Genomic DNA, 19571 nt, shown 5'->3' with positions numbered 1-19571 from the left:
AGTAGGGTTGATGCACGAGTGACAAAGTAACAATGTTGTGGAGTGGTTTCACTTACCTGCTTTGTTAGTCGTATCGGCTCACGGACTTGTTGGTTTAACTTGGCTCGTCTGTAAGCTGCCCAGAGAGGACTGATGAAATATCCCTACGTACAGAAAGTAGGTTAGCTATGACGTCATGTTTGGTGATGACGCCATAGTTTGTGTTTTACCCTCAGTGATTGCAATATGAAGAACAACACGACAAAGACTGGGACGAAGTCCTCAGGCAGCTAGAAGAGAAATTATGTGTTAGAGTTTGCTATTGTGGTGTATCATGTGTCTCTTGGTGTCATTGTGATAATGCACATTAGGTAGACAGGGTTCTCTACTGTCGCTGTTTTGCTTTTGCTCTCTGGCTTGGTTCTAGATTGTACACAAACAAGCTGCTCTGTTATCTAATGAGTATATTGAATATATTGTCGTATGTCGTAGCAGGTGAATTTGCAGTGCTCGTGTGTGTGTGTGTGTGTGTGTGTGTGTGTGTGTGTGCGTGTGTGTGTGCACGTGCGTGTGTGTGTGCACGTGCGTGTGTGTGTGAACACTGAACAACTGGTTTGCACCTGGTGACATCATGCATATAGCACCAGTTATCGGGTTTGGTACTTTTCTTCTATTAGATTATTTTATTCTTATTTACTAATTATCTCGTTGAATAGTATAGCTATAGACTGTGACTTTGTCCCTTTCGAGTTTGCATATGTTCTAGATCTTTTGGGCTGTCACTGCACATTGGATGAAACTACACTATCTATAGCCACAATCACTTTCATCCGGCATTCATAATGTTGTCACATGCTTTGACTTGTTTGAACTACAACCATTTGGATCCAGCATTTTTTCAAATATCATGCATTGGTATTCATCCTATATATTTATCCTATTAAAGTTATCCTTTATACATACGGCTAACATCTATAAATTTGGTAGTGTTGTGATATGGTCTGCAGTCGGTGAGACAATTAGCTTACTAATATTAGTGGAACAGTTGCTTTAGACTGCACGAATCAATCTGTCTATCATGGTATCTGAAATCAATTTGTCTAAGTATGTCTCTTATTCTGGCCTTGTTTGCTTAATACTAATTAACTAATTAATTAACTAAACCCGGGGTCTATACTGCACGTTCAATTTTGCATCATTGAATCATACTTCATGCCAAATTGCCATTCAACTCTATGTATTATGTATATTAATGTGTGTGTGTGTGTGTGTGTGTGTGTGTGTGTGTGTGTGTGTGTGTGTGTGTGTGTGTGTGTGTGTGTGTGTGTGTGTGTGGTGTGTGTGTTCTTTCAAAATAAAACAATCCCCAAACATCCCCAAACCAACAAGTCTTACATTACACTAGGTATATTCCAACTATTAACGTCCTGCACTTCAAGCTGAATTCTCTTATGAATCATTCTTGAGTTATGTTTTCATAATTGAATAGCAAGTTGCTGTATATATATATATATATATATATATATATATATATATATATATATATATATATATATATATAGTAATACTAGTAGTGGTGCTGCTGGTGCTAGTGCTGGTGCTGGTGCTGGTAGTACATTAGATGGTAGGGAACTTTTGTATATCTTACCGCTCCCCAGAGCTTGTACATTGAGAAAAAGCATATTGTATCACGCAGGATATCCACAATGTTCCAGATAAACATTGGCAATATTAGATTGTAATGATCCTACAAGACGCAAGATAGCGTTGCTAGTATTTCATCATTGAAACGAAATTCCATCTGATATACCAACCTTCAACACTCCATGCATCATCATTGCGGCGACAGGAATAGCAACAACAGAGATAACAAATCCTGCACTTGCCAAAAGTATTACCCACGTTTCTGAAGCAAAGTAGCTCACTCAGAAACGCGTACTTTCTTGTGGTTAACAGTTAATTAGCTGCTACATTTTACCGTATTTGCTGACGTCACCTGGCTGGCAATTTCCGTCTACTGCAGTCGCAGTCTCCATGTGGTAGCACATACCGCGAGTAAGTTTGGTTTGCACGCTTCCGTTTGCGAGCAAGACTGTGGAGCAAATAGCTGTCGCGCCATACAGCACCTGCAAGTAGGGAAGACATTTTAGATAGCTAATTAGCTAACTAAACTAACGGCGACGCGTAATGACCAAGAATGCAAAAGCCACTTTCGAAAGTCATTCAAAGCCACTACTTTAGAGTGTTTAGCAAAGCTTTGTGTACTTTTTCCAGACCGGAAATATATGTTCAGTCAAACTAATTCCGGTCAAATCAGATGACGACTAGACTCATGCTGCAACAATTTGGTTGCATGATTGTGACACTTACAATGTAGAACACGGCAATGGCTACAGTGCCTGACTGTAGTTTGACGCAGAAGCAGCATCTCTCTCGTGACGGACTTCTGAGAGTCCGCTCGGCAGTAGAGCTGCCGTTGTTCGAAGAAAATTGCCTGTACATGACTGGAATAGATAGATATTGGTGCTGTCCAGAAGCGGAAATTGGAATGACTTGTCTCGCTTTTACTAGGGAGGTTGCTTTGAAATGCTGCAGTTGCACTGGCTCCAGAAGTTTTCTACGTGTGAAGACGGCGGATAAAGCAAAATTTGTAACCCAATCTGATTTCTCCAGAGCAAGTCAACCAATGGAAGACAGGGGAATGAAGCAATTTGTTACCATCGTTTCTCTGAGAGACTTCTGACCAATGGAACAACGCTACCTAATCATCTACCTTGAAACTAGGAGCGGCTTCTGGGTGCTATATCACAGTTTTCACCTTCGTCTAGGCGCCAAACTGAAACTTTCACCTACCACACTAATTTTCCGCTTCTATACGCATTGTAGCCACTACTCATACCACTTGTAGCTATGTATACGTAGACACTGTAGGCTAGTCGTTTAGTACCTCTACGCTTCGAAAAGCATGCAAGAAGGGAATGGAATTTTGAGTAGGTTAGATCTCTCTACAGGCTGTATATGAATACGGTAGCAGTCTGCGCCCGCATTGGGGACCGACATGTATGAGCGGGTACCTAGAGTTAGGAGTGTAAATCCGAGCGTCATGCATGGTGTCTAGAAATGGTGTATTCAACGGAAACAGCCTAGAGATCATCGTCTCGCGGTACGAAAAGCTGTGGGCGTTGCAAAATTCCGTCTGGACACCCTACTCTCTCTTCTCGTATCTCTGTTGGAGGCTTCGGTCAGCTACACTGGGTCACATCTAGTCTGCTAGCCTAGACGAGTGCCCGGCCGGGGATCGAGATCAGTGTAGGAATTGAAATTGCAAATCGGTTTACGGTCTGGCAAGCGAGGTAGTTTCCCACGGACAGCCCCCTCCGTCTTACGCCACTGACCACAAACGAAGTCTAGTTTAGTGATTATATTGTTCCGTAATACACATGCATCCACAGTGCTCTTTGGCATGTCACGTGATCTGAACAAAAAGCTCTCACACCTGTTTCCTGCCTAGCGTACTCAGATTAGAAGCAAATGTCACGTGAGTCTGTCATTCGTCATTCGTCGCAGTTCAAGGTCTGTACGCGACTATGAGCAAACAGAAGCTCATTTCAAAACAACCATCTTCCTTCGAACGTGGGGACAGAGCGAAAGAGGAGGGGAATCGATGCTTCAAGACCCAGCGTTGGAAAGACGCACTAGATTTCTACAGCAAAGCCATCCAATACGGCTCGACTGCGATGGACAAAGTGTACTCTAATCGCTCCATAACTCTGCTCAGACTACGCCGATACGAGGAAGCCCTAGCGGACTCAGAAAAATGTATCCTCTTGAATTCGAATTGGGGAAAGGTACATACGGGTTACTTTGACACATAATTGTAATTTTTTATTGTAATGTTTGTCGTAGGGTTACTATCGCAAAGGAGAGGCTCTTGCTAGCCTGGGAAGAACAGCCAAAGCCGTTCAAGCGTTTAGTTACGGTTTGTCACGTGACCCTGACTACCTCATGATTGTTCGCATTCTCAAGTTAGCGAAGGACTATAAAGGTTAGCTGAGATCATTTATATATGCTTGTGTATTAGTACAGGCACAAGTAATTAGTATATTAATTCCAGAGGTTGCACTACCGAGCAATCAACTAAAGTCAGTAGACATTTGCCATTGGACAGAGTGTGTGAAACTCTTTTTAAAAAACAAAGATTGGGATACTCTAATATTTGTGTTTGTACACGACGCAATGCTGCCTGATTCTGGCTTGCAGGTTGCAGCATCTGTTCCCTTGGTGCCGTTTATTCAGAAACATGCAGACAATAACCAGCTTATAGACAATCTCATTGCACATGGAGCTGGGGTAAACAGGCCTTGGACTGATGAACAGAACCCGGATGATTTGAATGTTACACCCCTTCAAGCTGCTCACAGAGCTGGGAACCAACGTTTAGCAGTCGTTCTTGTAGAAATGGGTGCTGATCCAGCTTCAATATCACCCACTGGGGGGCCACTTCATGTGGCATCATCATGGGCTGTAAATAGTAAGGAACATTTTGTACGCTGTAATGAAATGTTAGATTAATACATTGACATTTTACTTCATTGCTAGGTAGCAACTTGACATTTTTGAAGTTTTTACTGGAAAAATGTGAATGGCAACAATGGGTTACTGACAATTCTGGCGATACCCCTTTGCATGTAGTATGCAACAAGCGCTACTCTAAGAGCAATGGAGATGTCTTGATGACTCTCCTAGAACACGGACTTGATCCAACACTTAGAAACAAACGGAACAAACTGCCTGAGGATGATTTGATAAGCAAAGACAAGAGACGAAAATTGATATCTAATCATTTGAAGCGACAGAAGGATTCTAGTCAGTCTAAGACTAAGAAAGACAAGAAGAAAGATACTACATCCAATCGTAAAAAGCGGGAGCAGGCAGCTAGTCAAATCAATGATTCCCTCAAACAGAATGTGCCTGTAGGAGATAAACATCTTGAATTGTGTGTACCCTCTAGTTCAAAGCAAGCAGCTAAATTGGAGAAGCAAGTACTTAGAGATCAGATATCACAATTTTTGAGTGAAATGTCTAAAACCAGTCATCTTGACTGGGTCATGGATAGGAAAGTGCAAGAGAAAACGAAGATGTCTACCAGCTCTCATGACTCTGTCACTTCTGAAACAGTTCCTTTTCTTGTCACCCCACAAGAGCCTTTTGACAGTACATTGGCCGGTATTTCAGGAAAGAAAGCGGATACATGTCCGTCAGAAGTCTCCACCTCAGCTGGATTTGATGGTATTGTGAAGACTAACTTGGCTACTCCACTAGAAGAAAAACCATACGAATTGAGTAAATGTGTATGGGAAGTGCGTTGCACTGCTGATGTATGGAAACTCTTACACAACAGGAAGAAGAACCGTGGTATGGCTCGAGTGGTGGTTGAGAAAATCCGAATGCTTGCGAACGGGGAATGGAGACATGATTTGTGTCGTGAAATAAAGGGTACACCATCTGGTCTGGTACTGTTTGAAGCCAACGTGAGTCAAGATGTTCGAATAGTTTGGGAAAGAGCCAAGTCATTTTCCCCTCGTCTTAGTACAGTCAAGAAAGACATGGATGACTCTTCCGTTGGATCAAGACGCCATGTCTACACAGAAGTCGTCCGCATTTGGGACATAGTGTTTAAACATGACCAATTGAGTCGAAGAATAGAAAGAATAGCGCAGTGTCATAAGAAAGGAGAGGCAGCTATAAATATTAGGCTTTTAGAAGGAATTAGTAACGAAGAACAGGCAGGTTTTAGAAGTCGCTCACAGCATGAATGTCTACCTAAGAAGTATCTTTTAAAAACAGGGGAGACTGTAAAGACAACGCTGGAGTCTCTCGTTCCACCCGCAAATCCTCAAGAGAAAGATTTTAACATTGTGAAATTCTACTCTGTCACCGAAAGCATGGTCACTTCTGCAATAGTCACTCAAGAAGCAGCAGATGTCGATTTCTGCTTTGATGTCAATCCGGAAGAGTGGGATATCATTTATCGGTCCGATTCCACATCTACGTTGTTGTTGGGGCGAAGTGGAACTGGTAAGACAACCTGTTGCTTGTACAGAATGTGGGTCGTTTTTAAGAAATATTGGAACACCACCAGTCCGGACAGCCCTTGGTGGCGACAAATGCAGTATTCTTCAGACACCACTAATACTTCAGATATGCAAGAGCAAGTGGACAGTGTGCAACCTCGTGTGATCTCACACCCTCCCCAAACGGTTTCCGCTGAAAATGGAGGCGAACAAAATGATACCAAACATTATGACGATGTTCCAAATTTTGAACTTATTCCTTGCACCGTTCTTCTTCCTAAGGGAAAGAGAGAGTCGGTCGCACAAGGCAGCACGTGCTATTTATCAGAGGCTCCAATAGCACGCGAAAATGGTGTTGCCACGCATACTCATCAGGAAAAGTCAAACGGTTACACTCCACGTGTGACTGATGTCGCAGAAACGTGCGAGCCGTCAGATCAATCGACCGCTACGGAGGCGACATTTGTTCATCTGCAGCAAATCTTTGTTACCAAGAACGGTGTACTTTGCGATCGCATGCGCAAGAACTTTTTCAACCTCTGCCGTGGAGATACAATTGCACAGAATCATCTTCCCTATGAAAACGAACTGCTGCCATATCGTCTCAGCGATGTGCTTCCTCTTCAGTTTCCATTATTTCTTACCTCAAGACAATGGCTGCTTCTTCTGGATGGATCTCTTGAGAAGCCATTTTTTGAGCGTCTAGACAACGGCGCTCTCAAGCAAAAAGTGAACACGTGGGGTGATATCGATAGTTTACTCGACACGGTGCCTCAACTTGAAGAGGATGTTTCAGACGCTGAAGATGGCGGGAATGACAGCAATGGAGAAGAAGAGATGGAAGACGTCACCCGTCTTTTGACCGATGCTGTCGAGACTACAAGAGGTACCGACTCTACTATTAATGAGGTAACATACGCCTACTTTGAAACCTCTATGTGGTCAAACGTCCGGAAAGCCAGTGAAGAGAAAAACAAGTGTTCATATCACCCATCTCTTGTGTGGACTGAAATCAAATCGTTCATTAAAGGATCTCTCGAAGCATTGCACTCTGAAAACGGTTGTCTTTCTCTAGATGAGTACAGTCACTTTGGTCGTAAACAGGCGCCCAATTTTGAAGGCAACAGAGAAGAGATTTATGCCATGTTTCTCAGATATGAAAAATTGAAGAAGCATCTACGAGCTTACGACGAATGCGATTTAGTGTTTTACCTTTACCGTCAGCTCGAGGAGCGTCAAAATTTGGGTTGGGCCGTCAATCAATTCTACGTTGATGAGACGCAAGACTTCACGCAGGCCGAAATTGCTCTCTTTCTGCGTTGCTGTCAAGACCCGAATGCTCTATTTTTGACCGGTGATACGGCGCAGGGTATTATGCGAGGTGTCTCGTTTCGTTTCAAAGATATCAGGTCGCTATTTTACCATGCCAGTCGAGCTAATCGTATCTGTAGTAAGATCAAAGTACCCGAAATGCTTCAACTGACGGAAAACTATCGATCGCACACTGGGATTCTAGAGCTTGCCAATCGTGTGGTCGTTCTAATGGAGCACTTTTTTCCGGAGACGTTTGACATTTTGCCGAAAGATCAAGGGATTTTTCCCGGTCCAAAGCCTTCGTTGCTTATGGTGACGGAATACGAAGAATTGGCACTGATGTTGAGAGGCAACAGGAGGCGCTCATCGCCTATTGAGTTTGGTGCAAGGCAAGTGATTCTTGTCAGATCAGAAGACGTGATAGACAGAATGCCCGAGGAACTAACGGTCGGACTAGTTATGACTGTCTTTGAGGCCAAGGGTTTGGAATTTGATGACGTTCTTCTCTACAACTTCTTTACAGACTCAAAGGTGCGTGAATGCGTTTGGAGGTAACTATGTCTGCTTAATAATTTTAGTGGTTTTTATAGGTCCAAGACGATTGGAGGGTTGTGTACTCGTTTCTTGAGGAACAAAGTCCTGAAATTTTTCGTACCTACTCGTTGTCGTCAGGTCGTACTCTGCGGTCGTTGAAGTTTGAAGAGACGAAGCACAAGCTTCTCAGCTCTGAGCTGAAGCATCTTTACACAGCGTTGACAAGAGCGAGAAGTAATGTCTGGATTTATGACAAGAACGAAACAAAGAGATCGCCGATGTTTGATTACTTTACTGCTTTTGAAGTGGTGAGAATTGAAAGTGAGAAAGAAGCGGAGGAGGGTGAGGGTGCGTTTAGGTTTGCGAAGGATAGTACTCCTGATGACTGGGCTAAGCAAGGCGATTACTTCTACTCTCACGAGAGGTGGAAATTGGCTGGGAAGTGCTACGGCAAGGCTGGAGACACGACAAAGGAGTCTAAGAGTCTTATGCGTCATTTGGTAATTGAGGCTGCTAGTACGATCGATAAGAAAGCGAAAGTGGAGAAAGTTGTTCATGCGGCTTTGCACGCTCTGAAGTGTGGGATGTTTAAACAAGCTGGGCAGTTACTATTGAAGGGTGGAGAACCAATGCTTGCAGCTGGTGTGTTGGAAAAGTCTCATTTGGTAATTTGACTTTGTTGGTAGTTGTTTGACATGCATGTTATTCTACTTTATCTTTTGTTGTAGTTGAGGAGGGCGGGACAAGTCTATGAAGATTGTCGTAGGCTAGAAGATGCTCTTCGCTGCTACAGAGAAGGACTAGACTTTCATTCGACGTTACGTCTGCTTTATGCCAATAGGAGATATGAGGAAGGAGTGGAGGCTGTTCGTCACTATGAAGACATAAAAAGGGCAGTTGGTCATTGCAGCGATTTGAAACCTCCTGCCGCTGACATGACGGAAAGGAAGCTGTTGTGGACTGCAGCGCGTATGCATTACAAGGAAGGTAATAGAGACAAAATGGACGCGGTTGTTGACACTTTTCCTGAGTTTGAGTTCAAAGTCAAGTTTTACAAGAATCTCGGACTATCAGGACAAGTAGTTCAAACATTACTCAAGGCCGGACGTACACGAGAGGCTAGAGATATGCTTTATGATGCGCATGACTATAGACAAGCAGCCCGAGTAGATGCCGGTGACAATGCATTTAAGGCTGAGTGTTCTCTACTGGACGCCGCCAAATTGTTTTTGGAAATGAATAAAAACGAGACGACTGAAAAGCGAGCAATTGAAGCTGAATCGCTAGGGAATGAAGCTCAGAAAGAGGTTGCTGAAACTCAAACTTCCAGTGTCGTGACTGACAAACAAGCCAATGAAGCTCAAAAGGAGATAATTGAAAAACAAGCAAATGAAGCCTGGAAACTATTTGGGTCGGAACGAGATTCCGTAGGACAAGGAATTGCAACTTTGTTGATTGCTGTATTGAAGCGTAGTCTTGTTGACGCACAGAAAGCTCGAGCTTCGTTTCAATCAGCAAAAGCTGATTGTTTGGCTGGAGAAGTAGAAGCAGCAACTCATCTAATGAAGGCAAAACTTAAAACTGACAGTGAGTTGAAAGCTGCTCAGCATACGCTGCCGATAGCAGCAGAGCTCTATCGGTGTCTACATGCTGGTAAATCAACATCTGATAATCAGCAAGTTGAGAAATGTTTCCGTTTTTATGGACTTCGGGAAGTTGGCACTAGCCAGTACGAGACAAACGAACTTTACTCTATTTGGATGAAGCTCGATGAGGCTAGACGATTTACTCATGCTGAAGCTCAATCCATGTTGTCGGTTCGTGCACTACAGCTACTTAAAACTCTAGTCGAAAGTGGCCGGAGCCAACTGTTAGTGCAAGTAGAAAAGAGTCGTCTGTGCATTGCCTTTAAGACCGGACAAGGATGTGCGGGTGTAGAAGGAGGTTGTAGACGTGATCATGACCATTCCTCAGAATCCGTCCTACGGAGGATGAAGGTACTGGAAAAGGTTATTGAATTCGAGGCGACTATCAGTACCGTATTAGGTAATATTCAGAAATCGAATAACGCTGGAGCAGTCGTCAAGAACATTCAAAGCAGGGCAGCTCCAGTGGTTGAGCTGCTATCCGAACTGATTTGGAGCGGAGGTCATTCGTCGTCTTTGGCTTGTCCGAGCTCGGTCCTTGCTGATGCTCTCCTCAAACTAAGCCACAAGTGCAAAGATTTTGTCCACAAAGCTCTGGATAAAGCGTTTAGGGAGACGCACTTCATGAGCAGGCTATGTGATGTCAACTTTACGCATCAAATGTGGAGCCTCTATCAGTCTTTCGTGCTGAAGAGTAATCCTTTGCCGAAGTTTTTGCACAACGAAGAGTATGAGTTTAACGAACGTCTACAGAGGTCTCCTTTTAAACGGAGATCGTTCCTGTTGCAGAAGACCGGCGCTTTGGTAAACAAAGACTCATTTTGGGCTAAATTGTTTGTGAGACTTTGGGTTGATGCGCAACACATGTTGTATCGAGATAGTAATTTTGTGAAAGCGTCTAGTACTCTGCTGAAGAGGTTTCTTACAAGACCTCTCAAAATGACATCTTTGCAGTGTCTTCCTAATGTTTCTGTTGCTCTTTCTGTTATGGAGTCGGAGATTCTCTATTGTCTTACCTTGGCTATTCATTTGCAGCAGCCGGTTCGACTAAGAGCATGTATGCCGTTGTCATATATCGAAAGTGTTCGGTATTGGAATGTTCTCGTTATGGGTAACGTCGAGTGGCATTTGAGAGAGATTCGCAAGTGCAAGAACCAGCGAAATATTTTGAAGAAAGTCAGAGATTTGTTGCAATATGCTGTTGATCTTTTTCTCGGCATAATCTCAGACCGATTTAGTTTGCTTGGTGATTCTCTCTTAAGCAGCCTGCGAATAGAGTCTGGCGAGAGTGAGAGATGTGTTACTCTTGCACTCGTTCTTTTGATTAACTCAGCTGTAGGATTCACAGTTCCGTCCAAGAATGAGGTACTAATTCGCAAAGCCCTTGCAAGATTGGCAGTCCAATTGCAGTCGACAGTTGCAACGACCCTCCCGCTTCGCTTGTTGTCGTGCCTCGACGAAATAAGCAGTGCGGTCGTGGTAGGAGATTTGGTTCATTGCTTGGAGAAGTTACTACGCGAAAGAGGAGAGTTTGTGTGTGACGTTGTTGTCAATTCATCCCGACAAGTGTGTTACGTTGAGACTAAAATAGATGAATACTATGAAGACAGACCACTAATGAAAATGGATGGTGATGATGACGACGACTGTTTGACGGCAAACGGACAATTAGGGATCAAGGGCGATGATGACGTCAACCAAGCGGTACCGTCGATGCTAGCAGGTGAAGATGGTGAAGAAGAAGAACTGGAAGACGAAGACGACATGGAACAGAATATCGAGCAATTGCCAATCGATGAAATGACGAGGCTCGAAAAAGAGGTAAGAAACGAGGAAGCAGATTTGTTCAGGAAAAGGCAGTTATTGAAGCTCTATTTTGGCGAGATGCTGAGGAAGAAACATGACAAAGTATCCAAGACAGCTGACGGGAATGAGAACCCAGAAGAAAGATTTTCGCGATATGATTTGGACGACCGCGGATGCTTAGTTTGTGACGTCACTTTTGTCCGCCCCGAAGAAGACGGGGAGGAACTCCGTAACTCTAACACGATACCGGTGTTTGAGTTGCAAACTCGACAAACCCACGAAGGAAGTTCGGGGCACTGGACGACGTGGTATTCGTTCCTAACCTACAGAAAGTTTTACTGCAATGACATATACCCCGTATTTCATAGCGTGCGCCGGTTTCTTCATACCATTCGGGAATCGGAAGTGGTCTGGCTAGGAGACCGAATGGAACTCGAGATGAGCGACCTAGAGGGCGATTTGAATAGCCTCGAACGAAAAGTCGTCGACAACGAAAAGCAAAGGAAATGGGACATCGGAATTTGGATTTTTACGGAACCGACGGAAGCACTGAGAAACAAATTGACCGTGTTGCAGAAACAGATTGACGATATCAGGCAACAGGAATCGCATCTGCATCAGCCGGATACGTCGGAGGTACCTGTGGGTGACGTACAAAACGGTCTCAACTCCGAGGATCATTTATTGGAAGACGGAGACGGCGACGATCTGGCGGACGTCGGCGAATTGAGCGTCGACGTCGAAGAGCGGAGCCGAAACCAGAAGAAACATACTGGAAAGAGACGAAGAAAGGGCGGAAGAAAGAAATGATTATATCTCAGGAACACGTCGCACGTACTCTGATTTGAGCACGCAGTTTTGTCTTGTTTTATTGTTTTAAGTCGCTGGATTAGGGGAAGCATTTGTGACGGTATATTTTGCTTTTTGCTCGATGGTTAACTTTTTACGCTTCATAAAATGGTATCAATCGTTGATGTGCGCATGCTTGTAGGATTAAAATTATACGGTTATATGAGTTATGAACGTTAGTTACAAGAGAATTTAGTAATCAGCTAGGTGTTTGCGGGAAGCAGCGTATATACATACATACATACATACATATATATATATATATATATATATATATATATCCAGGTTGCGCCATTGTGGCTTTTGCCACTCTGGCTGCTTGCGTCAGTCCTCATCCACGTGAAGGGATCCCATTGGGGGAATGAACGCTATTCGTTTCTTCGGCCGTCTGTGATGTTTCTGCTGTCTTACTCATTCTTCTTGTGTCATCTGGTCTTCCTTCTCGTCACTTCTCTGCTGGACAACATGGTCGGTCAGGAGTCTGATGTTTGCCGCACCTACACCCTGCTCTTTCAGCATTTCGCGCTCTTCAGGTTTCTTCGACTCTCTATGGTGTTCCCGTTGTCTTATTCATGCTTCTTGTGTCATCTCGTCTTCCTTCTTCTCCTCACTTCTCTGTTGGACAACATGGTTGGTCAAGAGTTTGATGTTTGCCGCACCTTCACCCTGCTCTTTCAGCATTTCGCGCTCTTCAGGTTTCTTCGGCTCTCTATGGTGTTCCCGTTGTCTTATTCATGCTTCTTGTGTCATCTCGTCTTCCTTCTTCTCCTCACTTCTCTGTTGGACAACATGGTTGGTCAAGAGTTTGATGTTTGCCGCACCTTCACCCTGCTCTTTCAGCATTTCGCGCTCTTCAGGTTTCTTCGGCTCTCTATGGTGTTCCCGTTGTCTTATTCATGTCGCCTTGTCTTTATTTTCTCCTCTTCCCTGCTGGACAACATGGTCATTCGGGAGTCTGATGTATGCCGCACCTTCACCCTGCTCTTTGAGCACTCAGCGCTCATCGTGTCTATTCGTCTGCCTGTGCTGCTGCCACAATGTCCTCTACTCCTGATTTGTTTTCTCATCATCGCACTTTCTACTTCCTTCTCTATAAATCTTTATAACTCATGTATTTCTGTCGTCTTTGGACCAGTAGTGCACTTGTTTGACATATCCAGTAATAATACTTGTCTTTCATGTATGTTTTTTGTTTGTCCCATATGGGACATTTAGTTATAATATATATATACATATGTAAAAAAAAAAAAAAAAAAATATATATATATATATATATATATATATGTATATATATATATATATAGCGAAGGAACTTATCCAACTACAAAGGAAGCTTTCAGACACGTGACGTGAGTAACTCACTAGATTCTGGTCGAACACTGAAGGTAGCTTGTCAAGTCTTCTTGTATATAGAAATTAGTATTCCACCGATACCATGTTTTGATACCGATACCTCGGTTTCCAAGTATCGGCCGATACCGATAGCTGTACCATACTGACATTTTCATTCTATGCTGTGGTGTTAACTGTTAATTAAATTAGAAAGAGGATTGATTAAAACAAAAGCCGCGTCTTCACCTCAACACTATCTAATACTTTACTTGCCTAGACCAACCGTCTTCCCGCTAGAACGACGTCATCATGCAGTTTCCGAACCTGCGGGGCTATTAGGCGTAGCGAGGGTTATAATAGTCGTCTCACAGGAAGTAGCGACTCGACGGAAACGACCATGTAAACAACTTTGGAATGTATAGCAGGCCCGTAGGAAGCAAATAAAAAGTGGTACGGCCTAACGCACGCTAAAGGGCGTGGCTTTTAATTTAGTGCGCGTTAAAGCAAGAGACCAATGCTCCAATTAATGTCTGTCAGTCTGGTTTCAAATTGAATGCCTCCTTATATGTGTTTGTTTTTCCTCTTCTCTCTCTTTCGCTCGCGCAGAGAAGGGTCTGGCTAGGCGAGGCTACAAAAAGTGGTGCGGCCATGGCCGCACCAGCCGCACCGGCTCCTACGGCCCTGTATAGTGTGCGTTCACTGGTACGTACAGTGTAGCGCTCGTGTAATCCCGACATTAGTATTACATTATGGTTGTTGGAGCTTATCCGCCAGTCTAGGCGGAGTCGCACAGGACGTTCCAATTTTGATTACTGATCATAACTTTCGACTGTACCTTCAAAGTCCTAACGGAGAGTAGCCTGCGACAAAACGCCCAAGTGATTTACGGTGTGATGATAAGACTGCCTGTCCTTTCTCAGCCACCTGTATAAACAATAACTCGGCCATCTGTATAAACAAGTTTTGGGATGCTTGTGTCTACTTTGTAGTGACATGCATGTAGTGTTAATTAAGTCCATGCTTGCCAGTACATGTCTGTTTGGTGTTGTTAACCCTAGGCGTGGTTGCGATTGGAGTACGTACACCTGTGCCTTGTTGTTGAGGCTAAAATCAATCGTTGGGTGTTTTGAACACACGCCTAGGTAAGTTTCCTGCTTTGCAGTGCGTTTGGAAGCACATTGCTAATTGTTCAACCAAAGTACCCGGTACTGGAAAGGGGTAGCCTCGGCCTCCCAGACTCGTGTTGCGCCAATACAAAATCGTCCTCCACGGGTCTGGGATGGTACCGCCTCTTCTTAATATATTGCGGTTGGTCCTAGGACCAGCATTAGTGTTCAGTTTCATAATGCATACCTTCCCAATTACAGCTGTAATCAACGAAGACATCTCATGCATATCTGCTGTCTACCAAAGTCTACACTGTACACAAACGACGACTTGTGGTGCGCTCTTCACGCAAACTCACGTCCCTACACGTCGTGGTTTGTATTCTGCGCCTGTCAACGGCAGTAACGACACCTAGTAGAGCCGTTTGTTCGAACTGATGCTCCGACATCTACACTAGCCAGCCAGCTGCATTCTCAACGACTTCATGATCACGTCTACTACACAGAGATTGCGGAGAATTCACGGCGAAGTCTTGTCTCGATTTCGCGGCAGGTCGCATCGAATCCGGACGATCGAGTCACAGCGGATGCGCGCATCGCGAATTTTCATCGCGAATTCGATGCTCCACGCGCGACTATCAGCTACTCGCAGCGGATTCACGGCGATCAGACACATGCCGATCGCGTTCGCGGCACCAGTAGTAAAAGAAAGTGCTTCCTAATGTCCCGTTCGCGTTCCCTACTAACACACAAATGATAAAATCGTAGCTACTGTAAACACAAAGGTACCCGTGCAGCGGGATGCGACACGATGTTCTAGCGCGACATGTCTTCGTCGTTCTTGTATTACAGCCGTAATTGGAAAGGTATGCATTTATGGAACTGAACACTAATGCTGGTCCTAGGACCAACCGCAATATATTGAGAAGAGGCGGTACCATCCCAGACCCGTGGAGGACGATTTTGTATCGGCGCTACACGGGTCTGGGAGGCCGAGGCTAGGAAAGAGTCAATCTCTCGTCGACTAGAGTTCAGCACTGTTAGTGCTCACTTGCATTGAAGTGGTACTGCTGCCCTTTCTGAATACCCTAGCAGCTTATACTTGTCAGAGTGCTTTCTCTGCAGGTGTATCAAAGATTTGAGATATTGTAAGTTCTGAAGCTTTCGAAACGCTTTCTGAGCAAATATTACACCTTACTGTGGTCTACTACTGAGACTGCAAAGCCAACCAAATGCCACTGGCACGAGTTGCCACGGTAGAACATCATGCATCCGTTAGCCCTTGAGGTGCCAGACCCGCGCTAGGTATGGGCAAGCGAAATTTTACCGATACCGATACCATTCAATTTCGGTATCGGCGCCAATACCAATAGCGATACCAGTATTGGTGGAACACTGAGAACAATCTTGTCTTTAAAGAGGCTGGTCTAGACTAATAGGGGTCTAAAACGCCGCACTCAGTCGTGTGCATTTAATTAACTTACTGCCTCACATGTTTGGAAGTCTTTCAGAATTAATTAAATTTTGCGGTTTAACAGTATTTAATTAACCACGAGCGGATCTGCTAAATTCAAATTAGGTGGTTTATTGACTGCAGCAAGCTGTAGTTCCGCCCATTGATATCGTAGAGCTTACTAGGTTTCCAGAACCACAGGGAATCACGACAAAATGCACTTTGCAGATTGCATCGTGACCCAATCCATCTGTAAACCAGGCAGATGGAATGTTCCCAAGTGCTGGCAGAGCTTTTACAAGTAAGATGGATTGAAGAAGGCGCAGTTGGATCAAGGTGGTTTGAAGTTTTGAGTCTTGTTTCAATTTTAGGTCGCCACGCTTTAGAAAACTCCACAAACACCAATATGACAAGTGTTTTTGACGGATTTCCTGTAGACCTCTAAGGATCTAAGACTTAGAGTGAGGTGAGGGTGAGGTGAGAGTGAGGTAGGGGCGAGGGTGGGGGTTAGGGTGGATCAAGAGAGAGAGCTGGTTGAGTTAGATCTAGCGTTAGGGAGGAGAGAGTTAGGGTGGTGAGAGAGTTGAGGTGGAGAAAGAGTTGGTGGAGAGAGAGAGAGTTGGTGTGGAGAGAGAGTTGGGGTGGAGAGAGAGTTTGGGTGGAGAGAGAGTTGGGATGAGAGAGATTGGGGATAGAAATCTAGACTTAGGGTGGAAAAAGATCTAAAGTTAATACGTTGGAGAGTTATAGGGTGGAGAGAAAGTTGTAATGGAGATAGAGTTGGGGTGGAGAGAGAGCTATAGCTATAGGGTGCATGGAGAGAGTTACTGTGTTAGGGGTAGTCATTATTAAGCGTCCGGGGGACTGGCAAATTTGCTGTGGAAGCCATAAGTTTGAAATTCAGTGATTTACAGGGGTCACTAAGCATTTGCGTCACGTCATCTGTTGGGTTCATAATTTTTCAGGGTTTCTATACTATAGAATTGCGGGTTGAATGGAAATGACCAACTTTAGAAATCATTCCTAGGCCGCACTTGAGCCCTGAAACAGACTACATTGTATTGTACATACCTATTTCATTATATATACTGTATGTGCACATATATAGGGTCATCAAAAGTTAACCGACAAACAGTGGGGCAACTATCCGGACCTCTTCAAATTTGCCAGCCCCGGGTACTTAAAGGAGAACTCCCACGATTTTCAAGTTGGGGTCAGATACAAGATTTTTATATCTTGACTGCACTCGAAAACTTTGAGTTCCCTCCATTGCTTCTGTAACGTAGGAAAAGCACCGCAAAAAGAGGGAGTGTTAGCGTAGGCGTGGTTGATGACGCAGTTGGTGCATGACCTCCACGTGTCGTGCACAAGCCGTGCTATCTACCTGGCTTATTCGACGTGAAATGGTCCACTGCATTGCATTTGACTGTACCCACAACAGCAGCGACATCGCCAGAGGTGTCAGCTTCTTCAGGCTTTCTCTCAAGAAGCCAGATTTGCTAGAATCATGGCTAGCAAAGTTACGTCTGGTGGATCCGCCTATCTCAAAAAACGGCCGCGTTTGTTCAGATCACTTTGAGTCCTACAACGCATGCTGGAATGACACGTCTGATACCCTTTCCCAGCCTCTCGTGCACCCAGCAAGTAAATTACCTGTACACAGTTAGTCGCAGCAGCCTGCGTGAAAATTTTACATAGGCAAACCAGTCCATGTTCGTCTAGGTGCTACTCGCCTGAAAGTTAGTGGCTCTCTGATGGGATCCCGTCGCCAATCGATCATTAATTAAATTAAGGCTACAGCTGTTCGAAGAACGTCTTCATTGAAACACACAGCAAGGAAGTTCTCATGCAGCGTAATAATTACAGATCAGATCCTGAAGCTTCCACCCTATACCCTAGTTCGTCCACTTCCTGGCAGCACGAGCACTCAGCTACGCTAGACATTACAGAACACCTGTTGCAGCTGCACCAATCAGTGTTCCAAACTCGATTTTCGTTCTCATCGGACAGATCTTCACCGGTGATCTGTCTGCCGCCATGGCCGTCAATGTATTCAACTGCGGTGATGTCACGCTGAGTAGGTCCGTACTCTTGCTCGAAACTGTAAGGTCGAACACCAGACAGAAAAGAACAACGCGTATGCCTTCGAATCCGTCCGCAACTGCATCTAACCCGATGGCATGCGCGTGTAGCTTTGCACCAATGACGTCATGTACCTCGCTTACCCGACACGCCTCTTTCTTTCGACGTTTCTCCTGCCGTGAAGATGTCGTGCACAAAACCTATGTCCCTTCGAATTGTCGGTTTATGGAAGGGACTTGTATCTGACCCCAACTTGAAAATCGTGGGAGTTCTCCTTAATAATGACCGGCCCCTTAGATGTCGTGTCGTCCGGAGTTAGAGTATCGCAATTCCTTGATGAATTATCAAACCGTCCTCTCGCGTTCGAATTTATCTAGAACGACGCGTCAGATCTTCAATCTGAAACGCCCATTCCTGATCTCAAACGGTACACACGGAGCGTATCGCTTATTACCAGCAGCGTGGATAAAAATGCAATATTTTCGAGGATATCCAGGTCCTTCAATAATAGGCTTTCCTTCGTTCTTCCATGTGTATGCATGCGCATCGAATAGTCAATACACTGTAACCCCATATAGGCTATAATATCCGTTATTAACCCGAGGCGCGCATGCGCTAGGATTACAGCAGTGTAGTCTGTGGACCAGTGATTCATTGAGCGACCGGCCAAACGGACGGCCAGTTGGAATGTACCGCATGCGCTTACTGTTCTCGCTGATCTTTAATTAGCGTGCCAGTCGATGCGATGATGTTTTCGCGTGCTTTCAAGAGGTATATCGAATAACTGTCTGATGTGGCCAATTCCACGTGGTAGTCGAGCCTCCTTCCCGCTTTCTTTATGTTAATTGATTAACGGGTGCCCAGGAGCTGTAACCTAAGCTAGCAGTCGAGGCCCTAAAATTTAGAGGTTGTACGTGTACGTCTCTCAGAGTTACTTAATTAATTAATTAATTAATGTCCATCAATTCTAACTTTTTGGAGGCAACTGTAGTTAATGACCATTTTATCTAATTACCGATTTGAATTAATTCGTTAATTTGTTAACATTAATTAAAGGAGCGTAAACCTGAATGGGTTTACAAGCTGTATAGACTCGAGCCAGTCTCTTTGACGTTTCCCGTATGTCACTCAGAAGCGGGGAGAGCCTGGTTCCAGACCGCCTTCTTCCGGTGCAATTTATAGTTACTGTACAATCTTTGCATAATAACCGCTCCCAGGTGACATTAACGGCTCCCGATCTCGGGAGCCGTTTAGTGGTCAGCGCTTGCATCATAATATCATGCATTTGTTGCGACGTTCACAGAAGCTCTAGAGCTCCAACACCTCAAACCCACTATCTATAGCAGTCTTAAGCCACCTGCTGAAAATGTATCAGATTTATTTGCACTGGAAGAAC

The 19571-nt window shown here is 44.4% G+C and overlaps 4 protein-coding genes across 5 annotated transcripts in view; 3 read left to right on the top strand and 1 right to left on the bottom strand.

The window, feature by feature from the left end:
* LOC134183847 (large ribosomal subunit protein uL15-like) overlaps positions 1-1280 on the top strand; it is a 10756-nt gene extending 9476 nt beyond the window's left edge. Inside the window, exon 6 of one of the 2 annotated variants that reach the window (XM_062651416.1) lies at positions 746-1280. The gene's annotated coding sequence lies outside the window, so the exon portion shown is untranslated. The remainder of the gene's footprint in view (positions 1-745) is intronic. The other variant, XM_062651415.1, reaches the window with a different exon arrangement.
* LOC134183848 (lysosomal-associated transmembrane protein 4B-like) overlaps positions 1-2730 on the bottom strand; it is a 4045-nt gene extending 1315 nt beyond the window's left edge. The window contains exons 1-6 of the mRNA XM_062651417.1: positions 2350-2730; positions 1958-2105; positions 1794-1885; positions 1628-1726; positions 210-269; positions 57-143 (exon numbers count right to left, since the gene is read on the bottom strand). Of these exons, the coding sequence (XP_062507401.1) occupies positions 57-143; positions 210-269; positions 1628-1726; positions 1794-1885; positions 1958-2105; positions 2350-2481 (618 nt within the window). The 5' untranslated portion in view covers positions 2482-2730. The remainder of the gene's footprint in view (positions 1-56; positions 144-209; positions 270-1627; positions 1727-1793; positions 1886-1957; positions 2106-2349) is intronic.
* A 784-nt stretch (positions 2731-3514) lies between these two features.
* LOC134183105 (TPR and ankyrin repeat-containing protein 1-like) lies at positions 3515-12372 on the top strand. The gene is made up of 6 exons (XM_062650567.1): positions 3515-3827; positions 3886-4024; positions 4094-4510; positions 4579-7898; positions 7958-8566; positions 8630-12372. The coding sequence occupies exons 1-6, from the start codon at positions 3567-3569 to the stop codon at positions 12161-12163; spliced, it is 8280 nt and encodes a 2759-aa protein (XP_062506551.1). The 5' UTR covers positions 3515-3566; the 3' UTR covers positions 12164-12372.
* Positions 12373-12503: 131 nt separating this feature from the next.
* On the top strand, positions 12504-13431 carry LOC134183324 (uncharacterized). Its single transcript, XM_062650823.1, has one exon. The coding sequence runs from the start codon at positions 12596-12598 to the stop codon at positions 13415-13417; it is 822 nt and encodes a 273-aa protein (XP_062506807.1). The 5' UTR covers positions 12504-12595; the 3' UTR covers positions 13418-13431.
* Positions 13432-19571: the final 6140 nt, after the last annotated feature.

The sequence above is a fragment of the Corticium candelabrum genome, chromosome 8, assembly GCF_963422355.1.
Source record: "Corticium candelabrum chromosome 8, ooCorCand1.1, whole genome shotgun sequence".
Taxonomy (NCBI): Eukaryota; Metazoa; Porifera; class Homoscleromorpha; order Homosclerophorida; family Plakinidae; genus Corticium; species Corticium candelabrum.
The sequence above is the reverse complement of the archived record's forward strand: the minus strand, read 5'-3'. Positions and strand labels throughout refer to the sequence as shown.

Coding starts and splice junctions, on each gene's coding strand:
- LOC134183105 (XM_062650567.1), top strand. CDS start 3,567: ATGAGCAAACAGAAGCTCATTTCAAAACAACCATCTTCCTTCGAACGT. Junction 4,511..4,578: donor ATCATCATGGGCTGTAAATA/GTAAGGAACATT, acceptor CTTCATTGCTAG/GTAGCAACTTGACATTTTTG. Junction 7,899..7,957: donor ACTTCTTTACAGACTCAAAG/GTGCGTGAATGC, acceptor TGGTTTTTATAG/GTCCAAGACGATTGGAGGGT.
- LOC134183324 (XM_062650823.1), top strand. CDS start 12,596: ATGTTTCTGCTGTCTTACTCATTCTTCTTGTGTCATCTGGTCTTCCTT.